The sequence below is a fragment of the Rhyacophila brunnea genome, unplaced genomic scaffold, assembly GCF_057557595.1.
Source record: "Rhyacophila brunnea isolate RB1 unplaced genomic scaffold, BYU_Rbru_1.0 scaffold_3, whole genome shotgun sequence".
NCBI classification, from domain to species: domain Eukaryota; kingdom Metazoa; phylum Arthropoda; class Insecta; order Trichoptera; family Rhyacophilidae; genus Rhyacophila; species Rhyacophila brunnea.
Genome location: NW_028232965.1, coordinates 5,723,868 through 5,747,949, shown reverse-complemented (window position 1 = coordinate 5,747,949; position 24,082 = coordinate 5,723,868). Strand labels below are relative to the sequence as shown.

Sequence of the window (24,082 nt, the reverse complement as noted above, 5' to 3'; positions counted from 1 at the left end):
TATAACAATAGTCGTGGGCAGTTTTTTGTGGGATACATCTAACGCAATATTTAAGGGCGTGTCTTAACAACGAAAACGTTTATAAGCCGTGGAAGAAAAGCATGTGGTATAATAATATATCAATTACAATAATAAAATGAATTATTAAAATATATGATATACAGACGATTGCGCTTAATTGGACTACCGGTTAATTAGGACAGCCGCTTATTTGTCCAAATCTCATTGTGTTGAGAAAATCAACCAGCGGAATTTGATAGACACATTGATTTCGTTTCATAAATGACAGTTAATCGTAGCGGGTTTTGAAAGAGGCGATAAAATTTTCATGTTGAGATTTTAATAACGAATCCAACGATTCTTCAACGAACTTAATTATTTCAAAAAAGTGTTATAGCGGGTTTTGAAACTCAGCGACACCTATAACCAAGCCAAGGGCGTAATAGGAATTTACATCGCTTAATTGGGACAATATTCCGCTTAATTGGGGCAGTAAATTTAATCTAAAGGAAAAAAATATGTATAAAAAATTTAATATGATCTGATCTCATAATATTATAATATAACAGAATTTCAATGTATATGTTTCAAAAACACGTTGCGTTGCTTTTAAACCGACACTTTGTGTGCCCTGTTCTGCGACTACAATTATTATCGTACCGTATTTACGACTTACTAAAAAAGACAGATTACACTTACATAATACATTTTTGCATTATTAAATTGTATGAACCTAGAATTTTTTTGATAATTTATTATTCTCGCTATGGTATAGAAATAAATAAAAAAATGAAAGAAAATATTCATTGTTTAATTTAAATGGGGCATCCACTTAATTCGGTGAAAATATATTAGTCCCATGTCCCAATTAACTTGAATTGACTATATATAGTCGACGTAATAGTAAACCCATCACGGTATTATCGTATAAATTATTACTTAATGATATTATTAATTATATAATATTACTTTATTATATAAATATAAATTATTGATTACAAAAAATTCCGTGATATACCTAGAGAAGGTTACAAAAACGGGTAAGAGAGTTGAAGACGAAGAAACTAAGCCAAAGTGGTTAAGGTCCATCCCGGAATATAGCATCACGTAAGAAAAACAATTATTGATTTCAGTAAGAAATATAGAAGTTATCTTAATAGATTCTTGGGTTTCTGGGTCGGAATAAGGGATATTTCTCACGATTGGTAAATGAGGCCATCGAAATCCATAGAAACCCTGAAAATATTAATAAGGATGATGAGTCACGGTTAAAAACGTCATGGCTTCCGGCACTGTCAGAAAAATCCAATATTCCGGTATCTTTGGTCGTAATGAGTGACATATACTCTGAGCAACGTTTGCTCTTAGCTAATCGAATTCCTTTTGGCATTCTTAGAACGTATTCATACACCTTACACTATACTTCATCATACCACATATCTCTTGATAATGACCTCAGCAACGAGCCCGAAACGTCGAGAAAAGTAGGAAGAAGTACACGCGGTGGAAACCCAAGAATTTATTACGATAAAAACAACCATGGAAGTCTCAAAGATAATATATAAGTTTCTTAATGTGGTATACGCCTGAAAGGATATGGGAGCTTAGAGGGTAGTGGATGAAACACACGTAATGTAATAAAATATTAATGATGAGCTTTTAATACATTAAACGTTTATGAGAAACGTGTCTATGAGATAATAATTATGCATATTATTGATTTTAGTAAATTTATTAAATACATTTATACTTTTGTGATGTCTAAAAACTTTTACAGGAAAAGGTAATTTAAGACTTTTTAGCAGCTTTTATGATCTTTCGACCTTTTGGCGTACTTATAGAATTTTAGGTTTTCCTTACGAATAAACTTAAAAAAGTGAATTGGCTTTGAAAGATATTATACGTATTACACTATAATCTCCTTGTATTCAATTATTTAAATCATATAGATATACCTACTTAGTATATTAGTTTTCATATAAAAAAATGTAAATGCATCTGAAATATTTCAGTGGTGGAATGAGTTGGTAAAACTACTTAAAGTAGTAATACAAGTGCTTGAGCGTATTGAAAATTGATTGCTCCGAAATGGTTTTAAAACAAAAGCTTCAAGTACAAAGAAATGCAAATACAATGGATGCATTTACGTAAAAATACGGACCCACGTTGGAAATTGCGCCAAAAAGTGTATCCCATTTATAACTCCAGCTTAAGCTATGGAATAGATTGTACAGTTTGTTGTGTAATTTATCCTAGTGCCATAAACAAATCTTTCAGAATCACCACTGCTCTAAGAGAACGCAAGGTAGGTACGTTTGAATTCATGAATATGCAATTTTCACACAAGAGAAATTTAATTTTAGATAAATAAATTTAAAAGAATAAAACTTGAAAAATATCATCAAGAATCATTTAAATACATTTTTCTTTAAAATATTAAAATATAATGAACATACCAAATCAAAATTCAGGACTTTCACACAGGGGATTAACATTGAAAATAGCTGCTTATAATCAAACAATCTATATAAAAATACTAACGACAAGATTAGAAACTATCCCTCGCGATTGCAGGCAAAAATTTTTCAAGAGCAGAAGTGACCTACGAGAGTCAAAAAGTGAAAAGCGAGCATGCTTTGTAGAAAGGCAGTCGGAAAATAATCTTTTAATGAATTAGCGAAAGGAAAATAGTTATTTGTCTTAAAAAAAACTTAACACATACACAAAGAAACTTCATATGGAGATAATAGACCCATATTCAAGAATTTTACGAACTAACTATTAAAATATAATATTGGCATACTAGCACAGTATAATGTCTATTATATTACGCGTTATAAAAATAATATTAGCATAATATTCGATTATAAATGAAAATGTTGAATAATTCTATTTAAAAAGAAGTTCGCAAATGCTAATGATCCAATAAAGTCAATTTGTAGTAAGCAACTATATTTTATGGCTGAAAAAAAAAAAAAAAAAAAAAAACATACCCGTCAATGTTGTTTAATGAAAAATATTTCAAAGATATCAAAGGCGAAAATTTTAATAAATAATATTTTATTTAAAAAAATTTACTATACCTACGCAATACATTATAATCTACTGCGTTATAGGTATATACATAATAATAAAAATGGTTCATGTATAAATAAATACGTAATATTATGATATTTTTAATATTAAATAGAATTATAATATTTTTTTCCATTTTTGTTCATCATATTTTTTTTTATTTTAAGTGAGAAATACAATAGTATTAAATAAAAAAAATATAATATGTCTCTTTCATGTATGCATATAAGGTAGGTATACTTAGATAATATTTTATAAAAAGATTAATTTAAATTCTTGAATTCAGAGAATGTAAAAGATAAATTATATTTAGTCTCATTATAAAAACCATTTTATTTTGTAAGAATGAATAGCAGAAATATTCTCTGAAGAAAAATATCAAAAAACAAATTTGCCGCTAATAGAAAATAAATTAGATTCATTGAACATTTTCTTGATTAATGGACAGTTGAAAGGAGACATTACTCAAAAAAACTTTCTCAAAAGGAAGTTGATTGTATTCAGATCAAAGCTTATTGACGACTTTCAATAATTTAATAAAGAGAATATTCAATTGAATTATTGCCATCCTCTTAGACAAAAGTTCTACAATTATTGCGCAAATAGAATAGAATTTATGAAATCAATAATGCTTTTTCAAAATCGTTGAGATAAACTATTTTAACACGTTTAAATTTTAACAGAAACATACATTTTTATACAATAATATTGCAGTTATTACCTACATAAAATTAAGAACGTTAACTCTCATTTAAGTTGAAATATAATATATACTATAATTATATAAATATACTTTGTGATTGATTCAATACAATCCTTAGTTGTAATTTTGTTTATATGATCATAAATAATTTGCCACACAGTCTGTCGCCATACGAGAGGGTAAATGAAATAATATAAAACACAGTGTAACGGCAATTTGTATGTAGTTACTCACACATTTACAAAGAATAAACTAATAAGTAAACGAATAAATATTTTTCTATCGTAAGTGTTATTTATTTATTGGGTATATTATCAAATCGTTAAAATGTATTGGACATGGATGAGGATGTGAATGATTTTAATATTTAGCTTTATTTCTGAAATCATATAAACTTACCCTTTATCATAAAGACGCAATCAGATTCACACTCATAAATTGGTGCAATTACCTGAAGCATAAAAAGTTTGCTTTAATATTTCGATGCGGCGTATCTTAAAGACTAGACAGTGAGGACGATACAAAGGGAGACAAACAAATCTGATAATTATGACCATTAATCCACGCGTTATTGATAACCATTTGTATATGCGACAACTCGCAATAACGTGCTGAGTGTCTGGGTATGGGGAATGTAACTGGAAAGTGAAGTATTCCTTAGGCGGGGTAAATGTGGAAGACCTGCTAGATTTTGTTAATCCCCCACTTCTACCGCCTAAAAAATTAATAAAAAAATATAATCGACATTTTTTCAAACCACACCTGGATGAGTGTATTGCATTCTATATGGGTACCTAGTGTATAAGTAGAGTTTCGGACATGCAAATTAACTTTTACTTTGTAATAATATTTTATTAAAGATAAATTAATTAAATTTGGTTGTCTATAGCTGACGTAAGTGTCAGCAGTAATTTTCCGAGCGACCGCGTATGCTGGCATCCGAATGCACTTGCATTACCATTTTGTTGACGCATCAGGAGCCGTGACAGCATTAATGCACTTACACGCTTCATTTGAGATTTCCAACAACACTTCTAGTGCAAACAATAACACATCTCTATTTATTTACCAGAACCGGGTTTACGAATTAAGCGAGAGAAATTTATTCGAAACAACTGTAGAAGCGCTGTTCTATTTTCATTATATTTACAGACAACAAATATTGTATTTGTTTACTAATAAAATAATTATAAATATTTTTCTACCATGTCCGATCCTAATAAGATCATATTATGTGTCGCTACATTTCAAAATCAGCCAAGTCCACCTTTATGTATTTTTGACTTTTTTGTGAATTGCTGAAGAAATACTAACTTCTTTCTAACTATTTCTGCATTATTAAAATGTGGAATTTATTAATTTTAAATATTCTATACTTGAAATAATATAAACTAAACCTTGACTAAACAGCGACCATCGTGGGTGTATAATATAATATTAGGTACAAATAAAAACGTACCCGAAAAATTTACCTAGCGGACGATTGCACGCAATGATATATTCCCTACTAGTGTCCGTCAATGAGATATACACCGGTTGGATTTAGGCGCACGACCCTTTACCCGCACCCCACTAGCCTAATCGACGACTGTTATCCGATCACTTTACTTAATCGTGATTACATCTGATTTTTAACTCTGATTAAGTCCGAGCGATAGATAACCGTTGGATGAAGCCACACGATTCTCTCCTCGCACCTCACCATTCCACCGCTTCTATCTAAATAGTTTACATACATACTCGTTATTAAAATACAGTTGCTTGGTTTTCCAAACTTTTCGAGTCGCGCCCCTTTCTGTAACTAAAACTATAACCCCCTGCCGATTAGGATAAAATTAAATTTTTAATAATATTAGTAAAATAAATTAAAAATAGTAACATAAAGTACTTACTACGGTATATATGATAAAGAAGCTATTCTTGAAGTCATAAAGCTTGCATGATATTTGATTGCGAGAAAGTTGTTTTGTTTTTCAATGTGTGGTTGATCCAGTGAAAAGATCCAAAGTTTTAGGGGAATGGCCAACAACTAACAACCATTAATTATATAAAAAAACCCATATTAAAACTAGTTTAGTGCTAACACCGTGACTGGCGCGTTTGGAACAGTTGGCCCTTAGATATTATTAACGTGTTATTTAAATGTGGTAATTAAAACTTCAGCAGTGATTGTGTTAATACTGTGCGTAGGGCTATTTGCTTTGCGGACATGATTAAAAAATGTGGTTGTGTTATTAACTAATATAATATATTGATAATAATAACTAAATAATATTATTGTCTCTCACGTTTACTCGTAGATTATAAATAATCACATTTTTATTCATTTTACTAGACCTTGTTTCTTTACTGCCAAATTGGATTTGTTTCTACTTTTAATTTGGCAAACAATACAGTATGTGGTTTCACCTTACTAGTCGTAATTTAAGACTGTTTTTCCCGAGTCTCAAACTCTAGCTTCCGGAGCCGTAGCGAAAGCTTAAATTTATAAGGAATATATTTTTACTATGTCCGATCCTAAGAAAATTATATGAGGCACCACAGAGCTGTAGGTTGCATTTACAGATTTTTGTTTTTACGAGAAAGTAATGTTAGCCACTTGCTCAATTTATTAGGTCCATACTGACGATTCGAACCCGGGATCCACGACTTTACGGGCCGATACGTTAACCGCTCGATCATCGTGGACTTGAGTACTATAGGGTTGTACTATATGAAAATAGAAGTAATTGATTTGCGAGTATCATATAAATATCAGTAGTATTCTGATTCGGCGAAGGATAGGTATTGCAGATAAAAGACGGTAGTAGTTGGTCATAATGATGGAGGAGGCGAGAATTTATTTACTGTTTCAAATAACTATAAGGGTACAATGGATGCAATATAATAAATATAACGGTAATTCAGTGCGATGTGTCTTTAATGGACTTATCATCATCAGCCGGGGTCAATCCACTGCTGGATGAAGGCCTCCCCAAGCTTTCTCCAACTCTCTCGGTCCTGTGTCGTTCGCTGCCACGTATTTCCGCCGAACTTTACCAGTTCGTCAATCCAGCGGCTTTTAGGGCGACCCTGTGGTCGTTTCGTACCGCTTGGGTACCACTGGATGACAGCATTTGTCCAGCGGCCGTCCTTTCGGCGAGCAATGTGCCCCGCCCATCTCCATTTCAGCTGTTTGGCAATGTCTATTACATCGCGTACTCTTGTCTGCTTCCTAACCCATTCGTTCCTCTTACGGTCCTTTCGCGTGATACACAACATGCACCTCTCCATGCCTCGCTGTGTGACTCTTAGCCTTTGGACATCTCTCGTGTTGAGGGTCCACGTCTCGCAGCCATACGTGAGCATGGGTAGCACACATTGGTTGAACACCCTACGCTTAAGACATAATGGTAGGTCGCTCTTGAAGATAATATTCAGACGTCCGAAAGCACTCCATCCCAGCTTTGTTCTTCGAGCAATTTCATCGTGCATGCTTCCGTCTGTCCTGCTTCCTGTCCAGTTCCTGCTGTCCGAGATAGACGTAGCTGCTGACTTGCTCGAGTTGGGTGCCAGAAATAGACAAATACAGATAATCGCAGGGTCCGAAAAACAGTTCCTCATCACTTTTGTCTTTGAGACATTTATCTTTAGACCAACCGTTTGACTGACATCCGCGAGTTCTTGCATTCTACCTTGGAGGTCTTTCGGGTCTTGTGAGAGTATAACAATATCATCTGCAAAGCGCAGGTGACTGAGGTGCTCCCCATTAATTGGAACACCTTTTTCCTCCCAATCAAGTTTCCTAAATAAGTCCTCAAGAGTAGCGGTGAATAGTTTAAGTGAATGGACTTATAATTGAATGAAATGTCCAATCGATTCTGAGCCGCTATTCTCTGACCAGCGCACTATGAAATAATATGTTGAAATTATTATGAAATCATATTTATTCGTAATGTTATGAAAATGTAGATTCGCTATCTTATAACATTTTGAAATCATATTAAGTATAAGCACTGACTGATTGTACGTGAAAAATGAATATTTAATAAATAATATTATAATTGAGATCTGGTTTACAGGAATCCGATGACAGCCAAATATCCACGTACACATAAATACAATAAATTTTAACATAAAATCCCGTCCGAAGAAGGCCGTTTCTTAACTGTCTGTTATTCACATAGTATCGAGACACCGAATAAAAAATAATTTTGTAAGACAATTTTGCTAATCAATATTTGTTCAGTTTACTAATCAGTGAATGGCCAATTGTTTGGGAACCTGTGATATAGGTTTGTATGACCCATTGTTGAAAGAGTCTAGTAAGTATTTCTATTTTTTTTGATAACATAAAGAAAAAAATACTTAAGATCTAGAAGAGAAAACTATTCGAAGATCGATCGTCACTCAGAAATGGAAAGCAACGATTTCTAATGACAATGCCAGTAATATTATATTATATTTATTGGCGGATTCTTGTATAGGTATTACATATTATTTTACTTTACTATATACACATAAACCTTATTGTACTACATATTTATATTTTACATGTATGTGTGCTTTTCATTGCCAAAATATATTAACAATATTGAGGAAACCGGAAATACGGCATATTGTATGTTTTCTCATCTGATAAGAAATTCGAAATATTAATTTAATAACAAAGAAAACCTTTCAAATCGTATAATAGATTTACTTTTTCAAATAATCACGCAGTATTGAATATGCTGTTAAAACTATAACGACATAACTTTGGATTAAATTTAGACATTGTATACCTGCGTCATTACCCTTGGTAAAAACATTGTTTTTAATTTGTATTTGAACAAATGCAAAAGGACCCACTAAGTTGCACGAACGGCTAAAACTATTCATCGTAAAAAACATGTTAAAAAAACTCCACTCCGTGAAAATCCATTTGTTTCACTTGGAAGTGGACATTATTACTAAATTAAAAAAAATATCGTGTCATTTGTTAAAAAAGAGTCATCATCATCAACCGTTGCTAATCTTGTGTGCTTTAGAGCGACCTTGATGTCGTTAAGTGCCCCTTGGGTAGCACTGTATGACTAGTGTTAGTAGTAGTTATCCACATCGAGCGAAATGTTCCGCCGATCATGATTAAATTTCTTCAACTCTTGTCAGTTTTTCTATCTATTGTTTTATTTTGTGATGTTTCCACGTTATGCGCAACATGTACTCTTCTACGGTACGTTCCACTACCGTTATTTTTTGGATTTATTTAAATTATACCTTAGTGGCTTGCGTTAGCAATAATAGCTTGGTGCACAAATACGTTTCAAACTTGGTGCTGCAGACAATTAATTTATTGTTAAAAATTAGCCCGCTTGATTTGAGGGTCACTTGAAGTCCTATATGCACTACGTAGGTCAAAATGGACATTTTTTGGTATTTCCAGAGCATAAGCCTGGACATTCCTTAAACGTTTAAGATAATCTATTTATATAATTTTGAAGCCTTATTATTCATTATATCTATTTTAAACATTTGATGACTGCATAAAGTATTTTTATTACATAAAATAGTATTCTTTTAAACCTCTCGATCTAATGTTTTAGAAAATAGTCAAATTTCAGTACATCCATCTTTGTGCAGTGGTGTTATAATTTTTTAGATTTATTAATTTTTAAACGCCTTTATAAAACCATTAGTAAAATTATTTACTATTTAAATATTAGAAATATTTACGATAAAAAATTATATTTATAATCTCTGTGATCCAAAATTTGATAAGATTTAGGCATTTTATTATTCAAAAAATGGGCACGATTATCACATTTGAAGATAATTCTAAAGATACTGATTATAAGCTATGTTTTTGACCTTTCAAATGTAATAAAGCATCCTACGAATAATGATTGTTTTATAATAATTATTGACCTAAGAATATTGTGGTATTTTTTTGAAATACGCCATACTATTTTATGTAATAAAAATATTTTATGTAGTCATCAAATGTTTAAAGTAAATATAAAGGATAATAAGGCTTCAAAATCATATACATAGATTATCTAAAACGTTAAAGGAATGTCCAGGATCATGCATTGAAAATACAATAAAAGTTCCATTTTGACCTACGCTGAGCACGTCCGCCCTTAAAGATGGCTAAAAGTATTAAAAGCATGCATTGGCATCATGTTCTGATATAATATTCTAAAAGTTTCAAATGTTTATGGTAAATATTTTATGGTAATTTAAATAATGGCATTTGTCGTAATATTATGCTGCATACAACATTTATTTTCATTGTATTTATTTAATAACAAAGAAAACCTTAAATCAATAGACGCGACGGCTTACCTTTTTTGAGATCTTCACAGTGTGCAAGATCAAAAAGATTTCTTAAAAAAGAAAAGAAAAAGCTAATAATGAACAAGGACAAAACAGGGAAATACTCTTTGGTCACTACATTTTTTGAAAGACCCAAGATCAACAACTTCGAGTAAAATGACAAGGTAAAATTTGTTAGGCATGAGGTGAACACTATGTTATATAAATTTAAGTTCTGAATATTTTTCAATATTCTAAAATTACAGTCTAAAAACGATTAAATTGAAAATATAAGTTCATAATAACTGACTTTTTCGGCTTATTATTGATTTGAACTGATATCAAAATAAATATTTTTCAGCAAATATCGACAATTCTAGATATTGGTTGTGGATGGTCCACTATATTTTTTATTGAAAAAATAGACACAAATAATGTATCATATTAAATCTGACTGATATTGTCATTTTTTATGGAAATATGTGAAAAGGTATAATATTTGGATGGCAATACAATATTTGAGTTAGCATGTAGATTAAAAAATATCATGTTCGTAAATACCTTGCCTGACATCGGGAGTGATATTATAATAAATATAATATAAAAGCTTTTTTTTGCTTTAAAAAAAAAAGATTTTTCTATTTGTATGTATTTATTTAAAAATATAAAAATAAAGTTTTAGTAATGAATTTTTTTAGTGCCACTATGATCAATAAATGTGACTGAATGTGTTTTAAACAAACTTAACAGAGAGTATAATTTCTTATCAATAGACATATTATTACATTTATTTTTCTTTGTATTTTAAAAATAAATTCCGTACATTTATTACGTTTTCTTAGAAAACAACAAAACAAAAGAAGGTAATGAAACCTAAAAAAATTTCAGTTGAAAAAAGCATTACCTCAAAAATAACACCATGATTCTTTTATAAAAATGTAATGCAGATATCATATTTCAGTATTATTACAAAATATTACAATTTCTATTCAACGATCGAAAATATATAAATATATATATATTTCAGTGGCGAAAGGTGATTTTTAGAAAGAGGTAGGCTGTGGAGATCTTAGAAAAAGAGCTCACATGTATACTTATGAGAAATAAGAATATAATACGATATTATTACTAATGAATATGGACAACGACAAAATAATTCAATGAAACTTCAAAAACTCACTGACGACATAAAATTGAGCGATGAATTTAAAAAAATTCGTATTTTTCAAAATATTTATACACATTAAAAATCATCAAATAAAATTCTTTATATTTTTAAAAATATTCTCTATTTATCAATACGCGATTAAACGTATCTAATTATTAATTACATTGCACAAAATTCTATGACAGCATTATTATTCGCGAAGGTTTTAGTCTCTGCGATAGTAGCCTACGATATTCGATAGACTGACTGAGGTTATGTGACGTAAATTCCATACAAAAAAAAATATCACAATTTCTTGACAAATAATCCGACATTTATTTACGTCAAGACAGATGGCGCGCTGTGGTACTCGTATATATATTTTTAAACCTTTGCATATTGTTTTCTAATCTGTATAATACATTCCTACATATACGACATCTATCGTTGGCAAATAAATTATTTTTATAGAATATAACATATTCAAGTGATTAAGTATATAAATTTGTCAATATTCAATTAAAACATTTTTTTTAAAGAAGGTAGGCTTTAAATAATCGCCTAGAATGGAGTATTCGTCAGTGATATATTTATTAAGAAAGATAGCACTCAGCTACGTTTAGCTGATAAATGAATGCTTACTATAGTTTTTCTAAAGAAAAGTAAAGGGAAAAGAGTTGAGACTCTTAGGCCCATTAGGCCTATTAGGCTATATCTATCCGACCCTGTTTGAATAACGTTATTATTTCTACAACTAAGAAATACTTCCGTTTCAAAAATTACCCTAAGATTTATGTATAGCTGTCAGACCAAGCTGCATGTTGCAGCTGCAGAAATAATTGATCTCTCTTGAAACAGATCTCGTTTAATTACCTTTGTTGAAGACTTGAAATACGGCTGTCGATAGAAACAATATTCAAGCCAGCCGTACAGGTACCTAACTTACCTGAGCGTTCCTTCAGTCGTAATTGGCCTCGTGAAAAGTTGCCCATAGGGCGGAGGAGAAAATTTAATCTTGTTTAAAAGTTCATTAATCAGCCACCATTAAAATAAATATACCGCGTTGAACTTTGTATTTGCTAAGTAATGGTGCACTTGTACGGCTTAAGAAATCGGTTTTATGTTTTGAGTTTTATGAGAGAATAATATGATTTGCATATTGTCGTATTTTATAATTACGTTAATTTAATTCCTTTAATCGATATTGTAGTATTTAAGTATAGATACAATATCTATAACTACATTAGTGTCTTTGAAATCCTAAGTAAATTTAACTGATATTGTATAGTAAAGTTGAACAGCAACGTTCTGAAGGATTTCTATTTGTTTTTTTCCCTTAATTAAGTAGATACTTTTTAAAAACCATTTTTAATACACCTAAATAGCTATACTATGATTTGATAGTATCCGTTTAAATAGGATGAAACTGATCCTGATGATTATTAAATAATGTGACATAAGTACGACATATTGTGTTTTTTTTAAATCACAATTCACAATCAATATGCACAAGGCTGCTATCGGCGACTATCGATAGTAGTATGTATTGAGGCGGTTAATTGTTACGATAAGTTAACCATCTGAAATGTCAAAAAATGCTATGTTTTAACCTCTCCTGGCAATGTTAACTTTTAGAGTGAGATAGACAGTTTTTACAGCTTAGGCAGCTATTTTAAAAAATATGATAAACTACCTTCGATAGCAGCATTGCGTATAAAATAGATGCGCAGTACCTCGCGCCAGAGTATGCTCAAATTAGATAGTCACGCACATAAGTCAAAATTACACATTTATTTACTCAACTCAAACAAAATCTAATATCAGCATTATAGTCACATGTGGTCACCAACATCAAATCCCACAAACTTCAGAAAAAAATTATCATTATAATAATAAATACTTAAAAAAAGTCTGTACCAATTTCCAATAATAAAAACTAACATTCGTAAATCATAATAATTATGTAAGTATTTTTTCTTATATTCTAAAGTTTGAATCGCATTAATCTTTATAACAATCTTTGTTTCTTCCCTTGTGTACCTTTTATATCCTTCTGAAAAGTCCTGACAGCGAGTAAGTGACTTTATAAAAAACTTTGTCCTGAATGCTCAAAGCGTCGTACAACAGCTAAAAATAGAAGAAGTGGAAATTCTATAACTTACAGTTCACCTACCGTGAAATAGAGGTTTAAACCCATTGCATTCTTGATCTGAGGTCGTGAGATCGAATGCCGCTGGCTCAGTGAAATTGACATATTATTTTTTAAATCAATATGTGTATTTTAATCTACAGTATGTTGTTGAAGAGTTGAGTGAATCTATATCGTATAAGTTTCTTAAAAACAGTTTGCTTTATACTGAAGTTAAGTAAGGGGTAAGGGGATTTTTTTTTCACTGACCCCTATTGCAGTTTTGATTTATCTGCACCCTATCGATCATGGCCCCCATAACGTGAAGCGGGCCACCAGGCCAGGATCTATAGCGGGCGCCCCTACCTATCACCAAGGTTAAGGACAGTGTGATTTTCTACAGTAGTGTTCCCCAAGTAGTTTCCACGGAACCCCAGGGTAAAGGGTATTCCGTGTATTTTTAGCGATTCAGTTGATTTATTGAGATGTCGGTACTTAGCATATTGTGAATCACTGATCGCGACCTCCTTGTGTGGTAACCAATTAACGTGTAGCCCTTCGCCATATTAGATAAAACCAATTTTACAAGTCAAGAAACATATTTAAATTAATTATAAATTTCTACAAGTGTCTTTTAATTAAGTATGTCAATCATCATTTTCACATCAAATTACATTGCACAGCCACATATTTTTAAATATTAACAATCATCAAGGAAAGGCGACTTTTTTTACTATTAGAGCAAATATATGGTGTGTTTTTTCACTTAACTGGTGGACCCGCCACGCCAGGCCCCCTCTATGTCCCGGGCCCTCAGGCCAAAGCCCTGTTAGCCCCCCCTTGTGGAGGCCATTCTATCGATATAAAACATCATTGTCTGCAAACTGCTCGATATCAAAAGGTCAGCGCATCATTGAACGACCCCGATTGCTTAGCAAAATGTCAAAAACTATGAATGTCTTAAACCTATAGAAATTTATCTAAAATGGTTACCTATATCATAAAATAATAGTAAAGACTAAATATATATATAACAAAACAAAACCAAAATATTAGTATTAGCAAGGCGATATTATTATGATCTAATGTCGATCTTGATCGTCTTTAAAAAACGTCTCTACTCTTGTTTGTCTGCCACAAGTTTTTATTTCTGTAACTTCTGCCTCCTAACCAACATTTCACATAACGTAAATACATCATCGTCATAGCTGAGGATTGGTTACATTAAATTAGCGTCAAATTAACGTTCAATAAAGTTATGCAAATGTAACTCGTGTAATATACTATTGTTTTTTTCTGCAATAAATTATTTAATATTCAGTTCAAATCATGGTTGTGTCAAAATTTACATTTTGACCAAATTAGTTGAACAAGAGGCTTACGACTACGGAATCCAATCCCGGGATCCCGAATCCCGGGATCCCGGGATCCCGAGCTATTTTCGATACCTATGAATCCCGGGATTGATAAACATAATCCCGGGATTGATTTTTTTATCAATTTTTATGGAAAATATAACAGAAAAAATACTTTTAATACAAAATAACTACATTAGAAATAAACTGAGTTTGAATGAAGTTTAATGTGTAGGTTGCCGATTCATTTTATTTTTTCACATAGATTATTAAAAATGAGAAAGATTGGTAAAAAAACAATGCTTCGCACTATTAACAAAGTAATTCCACCATGATATCATACGTTTTACGGCAGTTTCATGTTTGGCTGACTAATTAGATTTATGAAGCGGAAAGGCCATAAGTACGCCATGATTATTTGCTTTACTATTTTAAATCTCGCTGATCTATTCATTATGTCTTTACTATCAGAAATAGCAATCTCATATTAAATTCACATTATTATTTATATTACAATATTATTTACTCCATTAAACTTGTGTATTTCCAAGATTTAACGTATACAATATTAACAATAAATGTCTTAAATAGTATAAATTATACTAGATTTATTTTTGACCGATTTTATCAATGTTATTTGTAAATATAAAATTTTTATATTATCAATGGAAAAAAATCCCAATCCCGGGACCAGTCCCGGGATCCCGGGATTGTCAAATTGTAATCCCGAAATCCCGGGATCAGAATTTTGGCTCGGGATTGGATTCCCTACTTACGACATATTTTTCTCGTAAAACAATCAGTTATGAAACCTTTTCGCGAGGCATCAAGTTTCACACCAAGTTATAAGGTAATCGAAACCAAATAGCATAACTAATTATTATTATAAGCTATTTTTTTTTCTTTTTCAGAAAACTTAGTAATTGAATAACATAACAAGCAGAAAGACACACATACAATTTTCTTGTGGGGGTCTATTTTTATTTTCAATTCTAATGGATTTAAGTTTTGTACTATTCCATTTGAGTCATTTTTGCGATCCGGGTTTTGGCCTTCGGCATCTTCAGGCACTATGTACACTGACCAAAAAGCAAATATACACTTACAAAGAATACAATTAACTCCAACTTATATAACAAATCAATACAATAATGTAAGTAAAAACTTTATCACCTACCTATAAAAAAAAATATGACACACAAATTATGAATAGTTGAAGTGTTTGTAAAAAACCCCTACCTTATCAATAATAATATACTCGATAAGCAAATATAAATCGTCAAAACCTAATAATAGATCATTAGTAATTATAAACAATAATAATACTACACTCGAAAGGTGTAAAATCGTCCATTCTGGGAACAATGGTAGAGTATTTGAAATTAATGGATCTATGATATCAGTCTCAAAAAACGACTCAAATGGAATAGTAAAAAACCTTAATCCATTAGAATTTAAATTCAAATTCTATCAAGTACCTTCGGCCGATAGTATTAATATTATTTTTATTTTATTGATTTATATAAAATGGCTTTAATTTTCTTTGGTGTGATGAATTAAAAGCGAAGAAAATTTAACATAGCACACGTTGAACTTTTGAAGGATTCTTTTAAATACGAGATGAAGTTTTGGAAGTTGTATGCGGCAATAGAAAACTTTATTAATAGATTTCTTCTTTGATACTGCCAAAATGGCTTCCTGACCGCTCGAGTTAGTATTAACGACTGGTAAAACTTCTCGATTGCTGATAAGTAGGTACAACCTAACATAACGATGGCGAACCTTTTTCTACATATGTTCACAATATATTCCGAATTTAAAAAAAAATAAATTAGATAAATATACTCAATTATAACTAAAAATATATTTTTTAGACAATGTTTAGGTACTGCAAATTATAACATAAAATATGACTTTCTATAGATATATTTATTGCTCGAAAATTTATATTACAGTCAAAATAACGGTCGACATTTTATTCCATATAATTAAGTGTATAATAAAACGAGTGAAAATAATTTGAAAGTCGGTACATTCTTCAACAATGTTTCAAATTTATTTCAGTTTAAAATTTAATGGCGTAGCGATAAAAAGCTACAAAAACAGAGGGATTTGAAGAGTAAATAGAAACATAACAAAAACGTACACTGAATGAGCTAAGTAAACGTGGTAGTAGAAGTGTGCATTTTAGAAGTTTATAAAACAATATTCGTCTAAAGTCATCCCAGTGGAATATATCAATATCTAAAGCGATTTGATTGACTACTGTTATTGCCCTCCTAAGTGGCATTTCCTAGTAGGTACTCGATACTTTTTCGCACTCTAAAAATGGTTTCTACGTCTAATTCATTTATTTTTCAGGACAAACTTTTTTGAAATTCCGTTAACTAAATTCCCAATAAGTATTTATAAGTTCTATGTACAATTAATTGAAGATAGGTTAATAGTAAAAAAGGCCATAATGGCGCTTCAAAGTTTGCCACATTATTTTAGAAATAATTGACTTTAATGTACGATAATTATTGAAGATGTTTATATTTTATGATAAAATTAGAAACTGCAATGTGTTACTATTTCTTCTAACTATAAAAATGTTGTGCATTATTTTTGTATCTAGCACTATCATCAAATCCTTTTTATAGTTATAATTATTAATGAAATTTGAATATTTTTCAATGCTTAACTGCTTCGTTAATTGTAGAAAGAATTTTAATTCGCACAACCACAAAATGTTATTACTAGCACAGTTTTAATTATTATTGATAAAAAAAACTATTTTTTTTTGTGTGTTACACACAAATTTTCCGCGTGTAAAAAAGTGATACGTGTGTCATACGTTCGCCACTTCTTCCTTAACATAAGTTCTCTTAATGTGTTGTGTATTTAGTGAATTATGATAATATTATTTTCAATTGTCAAAGAAACTCTCGGAAATTTTGCGGTCTATGATTTAGTTGATTACATTTAGTGAAAGCCATTAAAACTTCTTGTGCAAAATTCATTGATCCGTGAATTCTAAACCCAAGTGTGCGTTTAAGTTAATTGCAATATAGTTATTAAAGGAAATGTCATTTTGATGTATTTGTTGTTAACATGTGTATTTGCCGGATTATATAAGTAGTAATGGATAATAACATTATAATAAGCTCACCAGTGTTGAGTTAATTCTATCGAGAATACCGAATCAATTTTCATCGTTACATAATATAATATATATACAATAATATATATATTACGTATATAATATGTTGAGATACATCATTAATTTATGCACTCAATATGAAAGGTAATAATGAGAAAATCAGTTTTCGCTCTTGGGAACTTTCTTGAATTTTTACTTATTTAATATATATTATATTTATTATAATAACAATTAATACTGCGTACACAGTTCCGGGTCGGTGAAATTGTGTCATTAAAAGTGATAATGTGAATAACGAGTCGCATAAATAACGGAAAATATAATTGGTCGATTTAGAATACGGTTCGGTAATAGAGGTTTTTTTTTATCGGAAATGGACAGATGTCAATCGAAATTGATGAACGCATGGTACGATATTGCGAGTATCTACAGTTAAAGTGGAGTAAAGGTTTTATTAAACAACACCTGAAAAACATGAACAATAAAATTGAGGGCTTAATTTAAATGACTGAATGTTTCTCAAGTAGATGGAGAAATGGATACCTTGGTAGTTTTAGGTTGTAAAATAATTCATGAAAAATTAGTCACTGGTTCTTAGTTAGTGCTAGATGAGTCCTGTAAATTTAATGCTGACACTATTTCAAATATTGTCAAGAGAACTCAGAGCTGTTGGATGAGGATCAAAATATAATTTTATATCATTTGGTGATTGTAGATGATAATACATTGGAATATTATAAAGATTTTCCATACAAAATAGAGTATGCTATAAAAAGAGAGAGGATCCCCCTGCTTAATAAAATCAATGTGGAAAATCTGCTACTAAGTTATGGTGACTGACTTATTAAATTAGAAAGGACCTTTGCTTTTGGAATTCAGGAGAAAAAAAGACAACATTAGTTAAACAGGAGAATGTTATTCTAACATAATAACCGCTGGATTCCGTGTGTAGAGTTGGGTATTTCCCGAGAAAATCTCAATCTCGAGATTCGGGATTTCCAGAAAAGAATTTTTGAGAATTCTCGAGCTATCGGGAAATTTAAAAAAAATCTGTAAAATTCCTAAAATCAGCGTAAAAAAAGACATATTCCAAAAAAATATGTTTTTTTTTATTTATGTAAGAAGACAAACAAAATAGAAGTAGGAAAACAAAAATAATTAAAAACATAACGTATTAAAATAGAATTTCAAAAAACACAGACTGTCAATCGCTGCGCCTGAAAATCGCATACGCTTTTGAGACGCAAAATTTCCTGATGTTGCAAAAATTGCGCTCATTTTGAGTCGATATTGGCTTAATTGTGTTATTAAATGCCCCGGTCAGTCTTTGAACGTTTTGTGTTTCCTGTCCACTTTTTTTCATATAGAAAATAGTTTTTTCAATAATTAATATTTGATAATAAAGAAATCCTGAATCCCGAGAAAAGATTCTCGAGATCCGGGATTTCCCGAAATGTTAAAAATTTCAATTCTCAAGATTCGGGATGGAAAATCTCGAAAATTTCTCGATAATTCCCGTCGGGAAATTCCCGAAACCCAGCTCTATTCGTGTGTGCACCGATAAGAAAATATATGATGTGGTCAGATCAACCGTGCCGCTCCTTTATAACAAAGAGCCAGTATAACACATGTCAGCAAAAGCACAAGCTACTACCTAACTCTGTGGGTTTTACCAAATAGACCATCCACCATAGGTACTGTTCTAACCCGGCTTCCTTTGAATATTTCCTGTTCCAAGTTTAAAAGCCAATAGGAGGATTTTATTAAAAAAAAAAAAAAAAAACAGAATAATATGTTGAACTGTCAATGAAAAATATTTTATTAATTGAACTGGCATTTACGCGGTAGAACTCTATTATAATAGTTTTGAAATTAGTTTATTTTTTTTATTCGGTCAATTAAATAACTAGGCTACAATGGTGAATTTATAACTTGAAAAATAATGTAATATTATCAAAGTAGATTACTAAAATAACCTTGTTTCAAAATAACCAAAAAATGTTTAAGTAAATTATAATTTTCCTGCTAAGATTGATAATTTTATTAATAATCATTCATCTTACATATTATAATATTTAAGACCTTTATAAAGGAATACTGCCGAATCGTTATGTTAATTTATAAAAAAAAATTGAAGAAATCACTGAAGAAAATAAAGCAACTTTGTGAGAAAATTATTAAGAAATTAGTATTTTCGTAGAATGTTTACATTAATGAACATTAAAAAATCTGTTATGATTTTATTTCCGCAGTTGTAAAAAAAATATCTAATTGAAATTTTTACCTTTCGTTAAGAATATTTTTGGTAATGTACGAAAAACAATGTTTAAAAATTAAATAAACATATCGCATTCGATACTGAGAAGACGGGACGCGGTCTCATAAAGGGCCATGAAACGTCCAGCAAGCCAAGAAATATATTTATAAAAAAAAACTACTAATATAAGAGTATATGCTTCACAAATTTGCACTCCGAGTCTAGGATGAAAATGATGTAATATATTCTAAATATATTTATTTACATATTACATTATCTGTCTATTTATTTATTACTACATATTATATGAATACAAATATCATTATTTGATTTAATTTTATGCGAGGTAGTCAGGCAAAGAGGCGTATCAGTAAAGAGTGTAAAAAAGTACAAAGTTATAAAACGTATATTCTAATTAAAAATTATTATAAATATTTTTTCAAAAGATAACACATAAATAATTAACACATTTTAGTTGTGAATTTCACAATTCGTATCTTCTTATTATATTATATTATATTATATTATATTGTGAAAAAATCTGCCAGGTATTTGTGTCAATATAATAAGGAAAAGTTTAATATTTGAACGCCACCTTCTCCATGATATTATTATAGATCAAGATATTTTATTTTCGTGAGAAATTTCCATTTAAATGAGAAAATTTAGTATAGAATGTGGAAATTGGAAGTTTCATCTTCTAATTATAAAATTGTCGAGAAACAAGTAATTTTAAGACGTTTCTGTTTTTTTTGTAAACCTTGTTGCAATTAATAACTTAAATTTGTAACAGATTATCACATATTATTTGTTTTATGGGAAAATTAAAAAAGTAGCTATGTATTTAATTTTGGTCTTCATTTAAATTTTAAAAACTATTAAAAGAACGAAATAAACGTAGTACAAATTTACATTATAAGCATGACGTATTCTTCTTATTGTGCCATCTCCTAGCGGAGGTCGGCTATCATCAAGGCGATCTTAGCTTTGTCGTCTGCTACCCGGCACAGTTCAGTGGAGCTGCACTCGTACCGATAACGGAGGTTTTTAAGCCACGAAATGCGGCACCGTCATCTTCTACGCTTACCATTGATCTTTCCTTGAATGACAAGTTGGGGAATACTGTACTTTTGTCCTCTCATAATATGACCGAGGTACTGTAGTTTCCTGGTTTTCATACTACGTAGAACTTCTCGTTCCATCCCATTATATTGAGAACTTCAGCATTTATCACCCGGTCAGTCCAAGGAATTTTGAGGATGCGTCTATACAGCCACATCTCGAAAGCTTCAAATCTCCGCGACATCTCTTGGTTTAGCGTCCATACTTACATACTCGTACCATAGAAAAAAAATAAGAGAACATAACAACGTACCATACGCAGTCTCAGACCTAGGTTAAGGTCTCGATTGCTAAGGAGGCGTCTCATTTTGAGAAAGGCACTTCTTGCAATCTCAATTCTAGTTTTCACTTCCTGAGACTGGTCTCATTTTTCATTGACCCATGTACCTAAATATTTATAATGGGTAACATGTTCGATTGGTTTGCTGTTAATGACAAAATTTGTGTCGGTGTCTGGTGTCACTATTTTTGATACTAGTAATAGTTTTGTATTAATTTAAAATTAATATGAGTAGAAGCTTGTATAAAAGAAAATATAATATATTACATACCTCATAAAAAAAGTAGTTGTTGATGGCGCTGGCGTTGCTTGATCCTCCAGGGTCGTTGATCCAGCTTTGATTATTGAAGGCAGTAAAGTTTCCGTCAAAGTGATCTCCACCGACGGCGAGAGTCGACGAGAAAAATGCCCGAGGCGTGGGTTGAGTTTCCGGATAAATCACGGCGTTCATGTCTGAGTTATCCATGTTTGATTCGATGTCCTTAATTTTGAAAATTTATTGATTTAAGTTATCTATCACACTTATTGAGTTATATGAAAAAATCAAATACTATAATTTATATAATACGTCAGATTTTTTAAGCCGTCGTTTATTCAGGAGATTTTTGAAAAATCAATATTTTATAATGATTTTAACGGAATAGTTCAAATAAATTAAGTTAATTTAAAAGACAAGTACAATTGTGTTGAAGAAATCTGAAACAATAGAAAAACCATTATTAATTTAATATTATACACATTTTAATTATTGTCCACAGACCTAATTGCATTATCCTACATATTTTTATACCTACTTATCAAATTATATTTTAACGATTAACCAAATTCCAGTTATTAAGACATTTGTAAGTAAAAAAAAAACAATTTAATAAATATAATAATGTTTTATTAATTTTTAGTGGTAAATATCTAAAACATATTATTTCACTTATAGATATACATACTCGTAAACACTACAATATTTTCAGATGTTAACTCAGATAAAAACAAAAATGCTGTCATACCTATGTATATAACATGCATGCCGATTGTAACTACTTCAATTATAGTTTGTCAATTTATGGCTACGGCCGTATGTTGTAGCTTAACCACTGGGGGATGACAAAAGAAATGGCGTATTTCAAAAAAACACTTCCTTATTCTTAGGTCAATAATTATTATAAAGCAATCATTATTCGTAAAATATTTATCACACTTGAATGGTCAAAAACATAGCTTATAATAAGTATCTTTAGAATTATCTTCAAATGTGTGAATCTTGCCAATTTTTTGAATAATAAAATGCCTAATTCTTGTAAAATTTGGGATCACAGAGATTATCAATATAATTTTTTATCGTACATATTTTACTAAAATTATCTCGTCATTAATTATACTAATGGTTTTATAAATGCGTTTAATAATTAATAAATATCAAAAAATCTTATCACCACTGCACATTCATGTACTGAAATATGACTATATTCTAAAACATTAGAGCGAGAGGTTTAAAAGAATACTATTTTATGTTAAAAAAATACTTTATGCAGTCATAAAATATTTAAAATAAATATAAAGGATAATAACGCATCATAATTATATAAATAAATTATCTACAACGTTTAAGGAATGTCCAGGATCATGGTTTGAAAATACAAAAAAAACTCAATTTTGACCTACGACGAGCATGTCCCCCGTTAAGGTATATGTCTAAAAGTAACAATCTACTCTCGTAAAATGCTCTACCCTGAATCAGAAATGATCTTAGCCTTATTCTGATTATAGTGTTGGGTACTGTACCTACTCTTACTAGGTACATTTAGTTACGATTTTTTTTTTTTTTAAATTTAAATATACATTTTCAATACAATATATTTGTTAAAAGTATAGCGTTTGTTAAATGGTGTCACAATTTCAGCATACCTATTATTATCAACTGTTTTAATCATTATTTTTATTATTCTATTGCGGTTTGATAAGTTCTCTAAAAACATAGAATTTCTTTTAAAGATTAGAAGTTTAAGTGTATTTTCTATGTTATTAAATTTTATTATAGAAGGAGAAAAAGTGTTAAATTTAATATGAAATCCTGTTGTTGTTTTTTCAACTAATAAGTTTAATTTTTGTGGATACATATAATTAATTAATATATTATATAACTGTTATTATGATTGTTTTATTGTTTGCGCTTGTATACTGTATTATATTTTGAAGATGTATCAATACATTTAGATAATATTAAGCTAGCTATCTATGTGAATTTAGTATTTAATAGTTTTACGTAATTTTTGGACAAATATATAAAAACATAGTATGCGAAGAATGATTATTTGCAGACCGCTTGTGTGAAAGGTTTGATCGACTAAATAATTTAATATAATATTATGATAAGTTTGAGTGACGAGTACCTACTTAATTATTGCCTGAGATTGCTAGTTATATTTTATGTTGATAGATGATACCATCATCTTTTTTTATAATATTCTATTTATGACCCCTTACACACTGTCCACCAGTTTCCACGTTGGCAGTAACCATGAGGCAAAATTAAGGAAATCAGCATTTACACACGTAGTACCGGCAGTTAGCCACACTTTCTAGCTGCTGGAAACCATTGT

At 30.4% G+C, this 24,082-nt stretch overlaps 1 protein-coding gene across 1 annotated transcript in view; it reads right to left on the bottom strand.

The window, feature by feature from the left end:
* The window catches only part of CCAP-R (Crustacean cardioactive peptide receptor), a 160,713-nt gene extending 138,762 nt beyond the window's left edge, over window positions 1-21,951 (bottom strand). The window contains exon 1 of the mRNA XM_085952454.1: window positions 21,757-21,951. Coding sequence (XP_085808580.1) covers window positions 21,757-21,951 — 195 coding nt within the window. The remainder of the gene's footprint in view (window positions 1-21,756) is intronic.
* Between the last annotated feature and the right edge of the window lie 2,131 nt (window positions 21,952-24,082).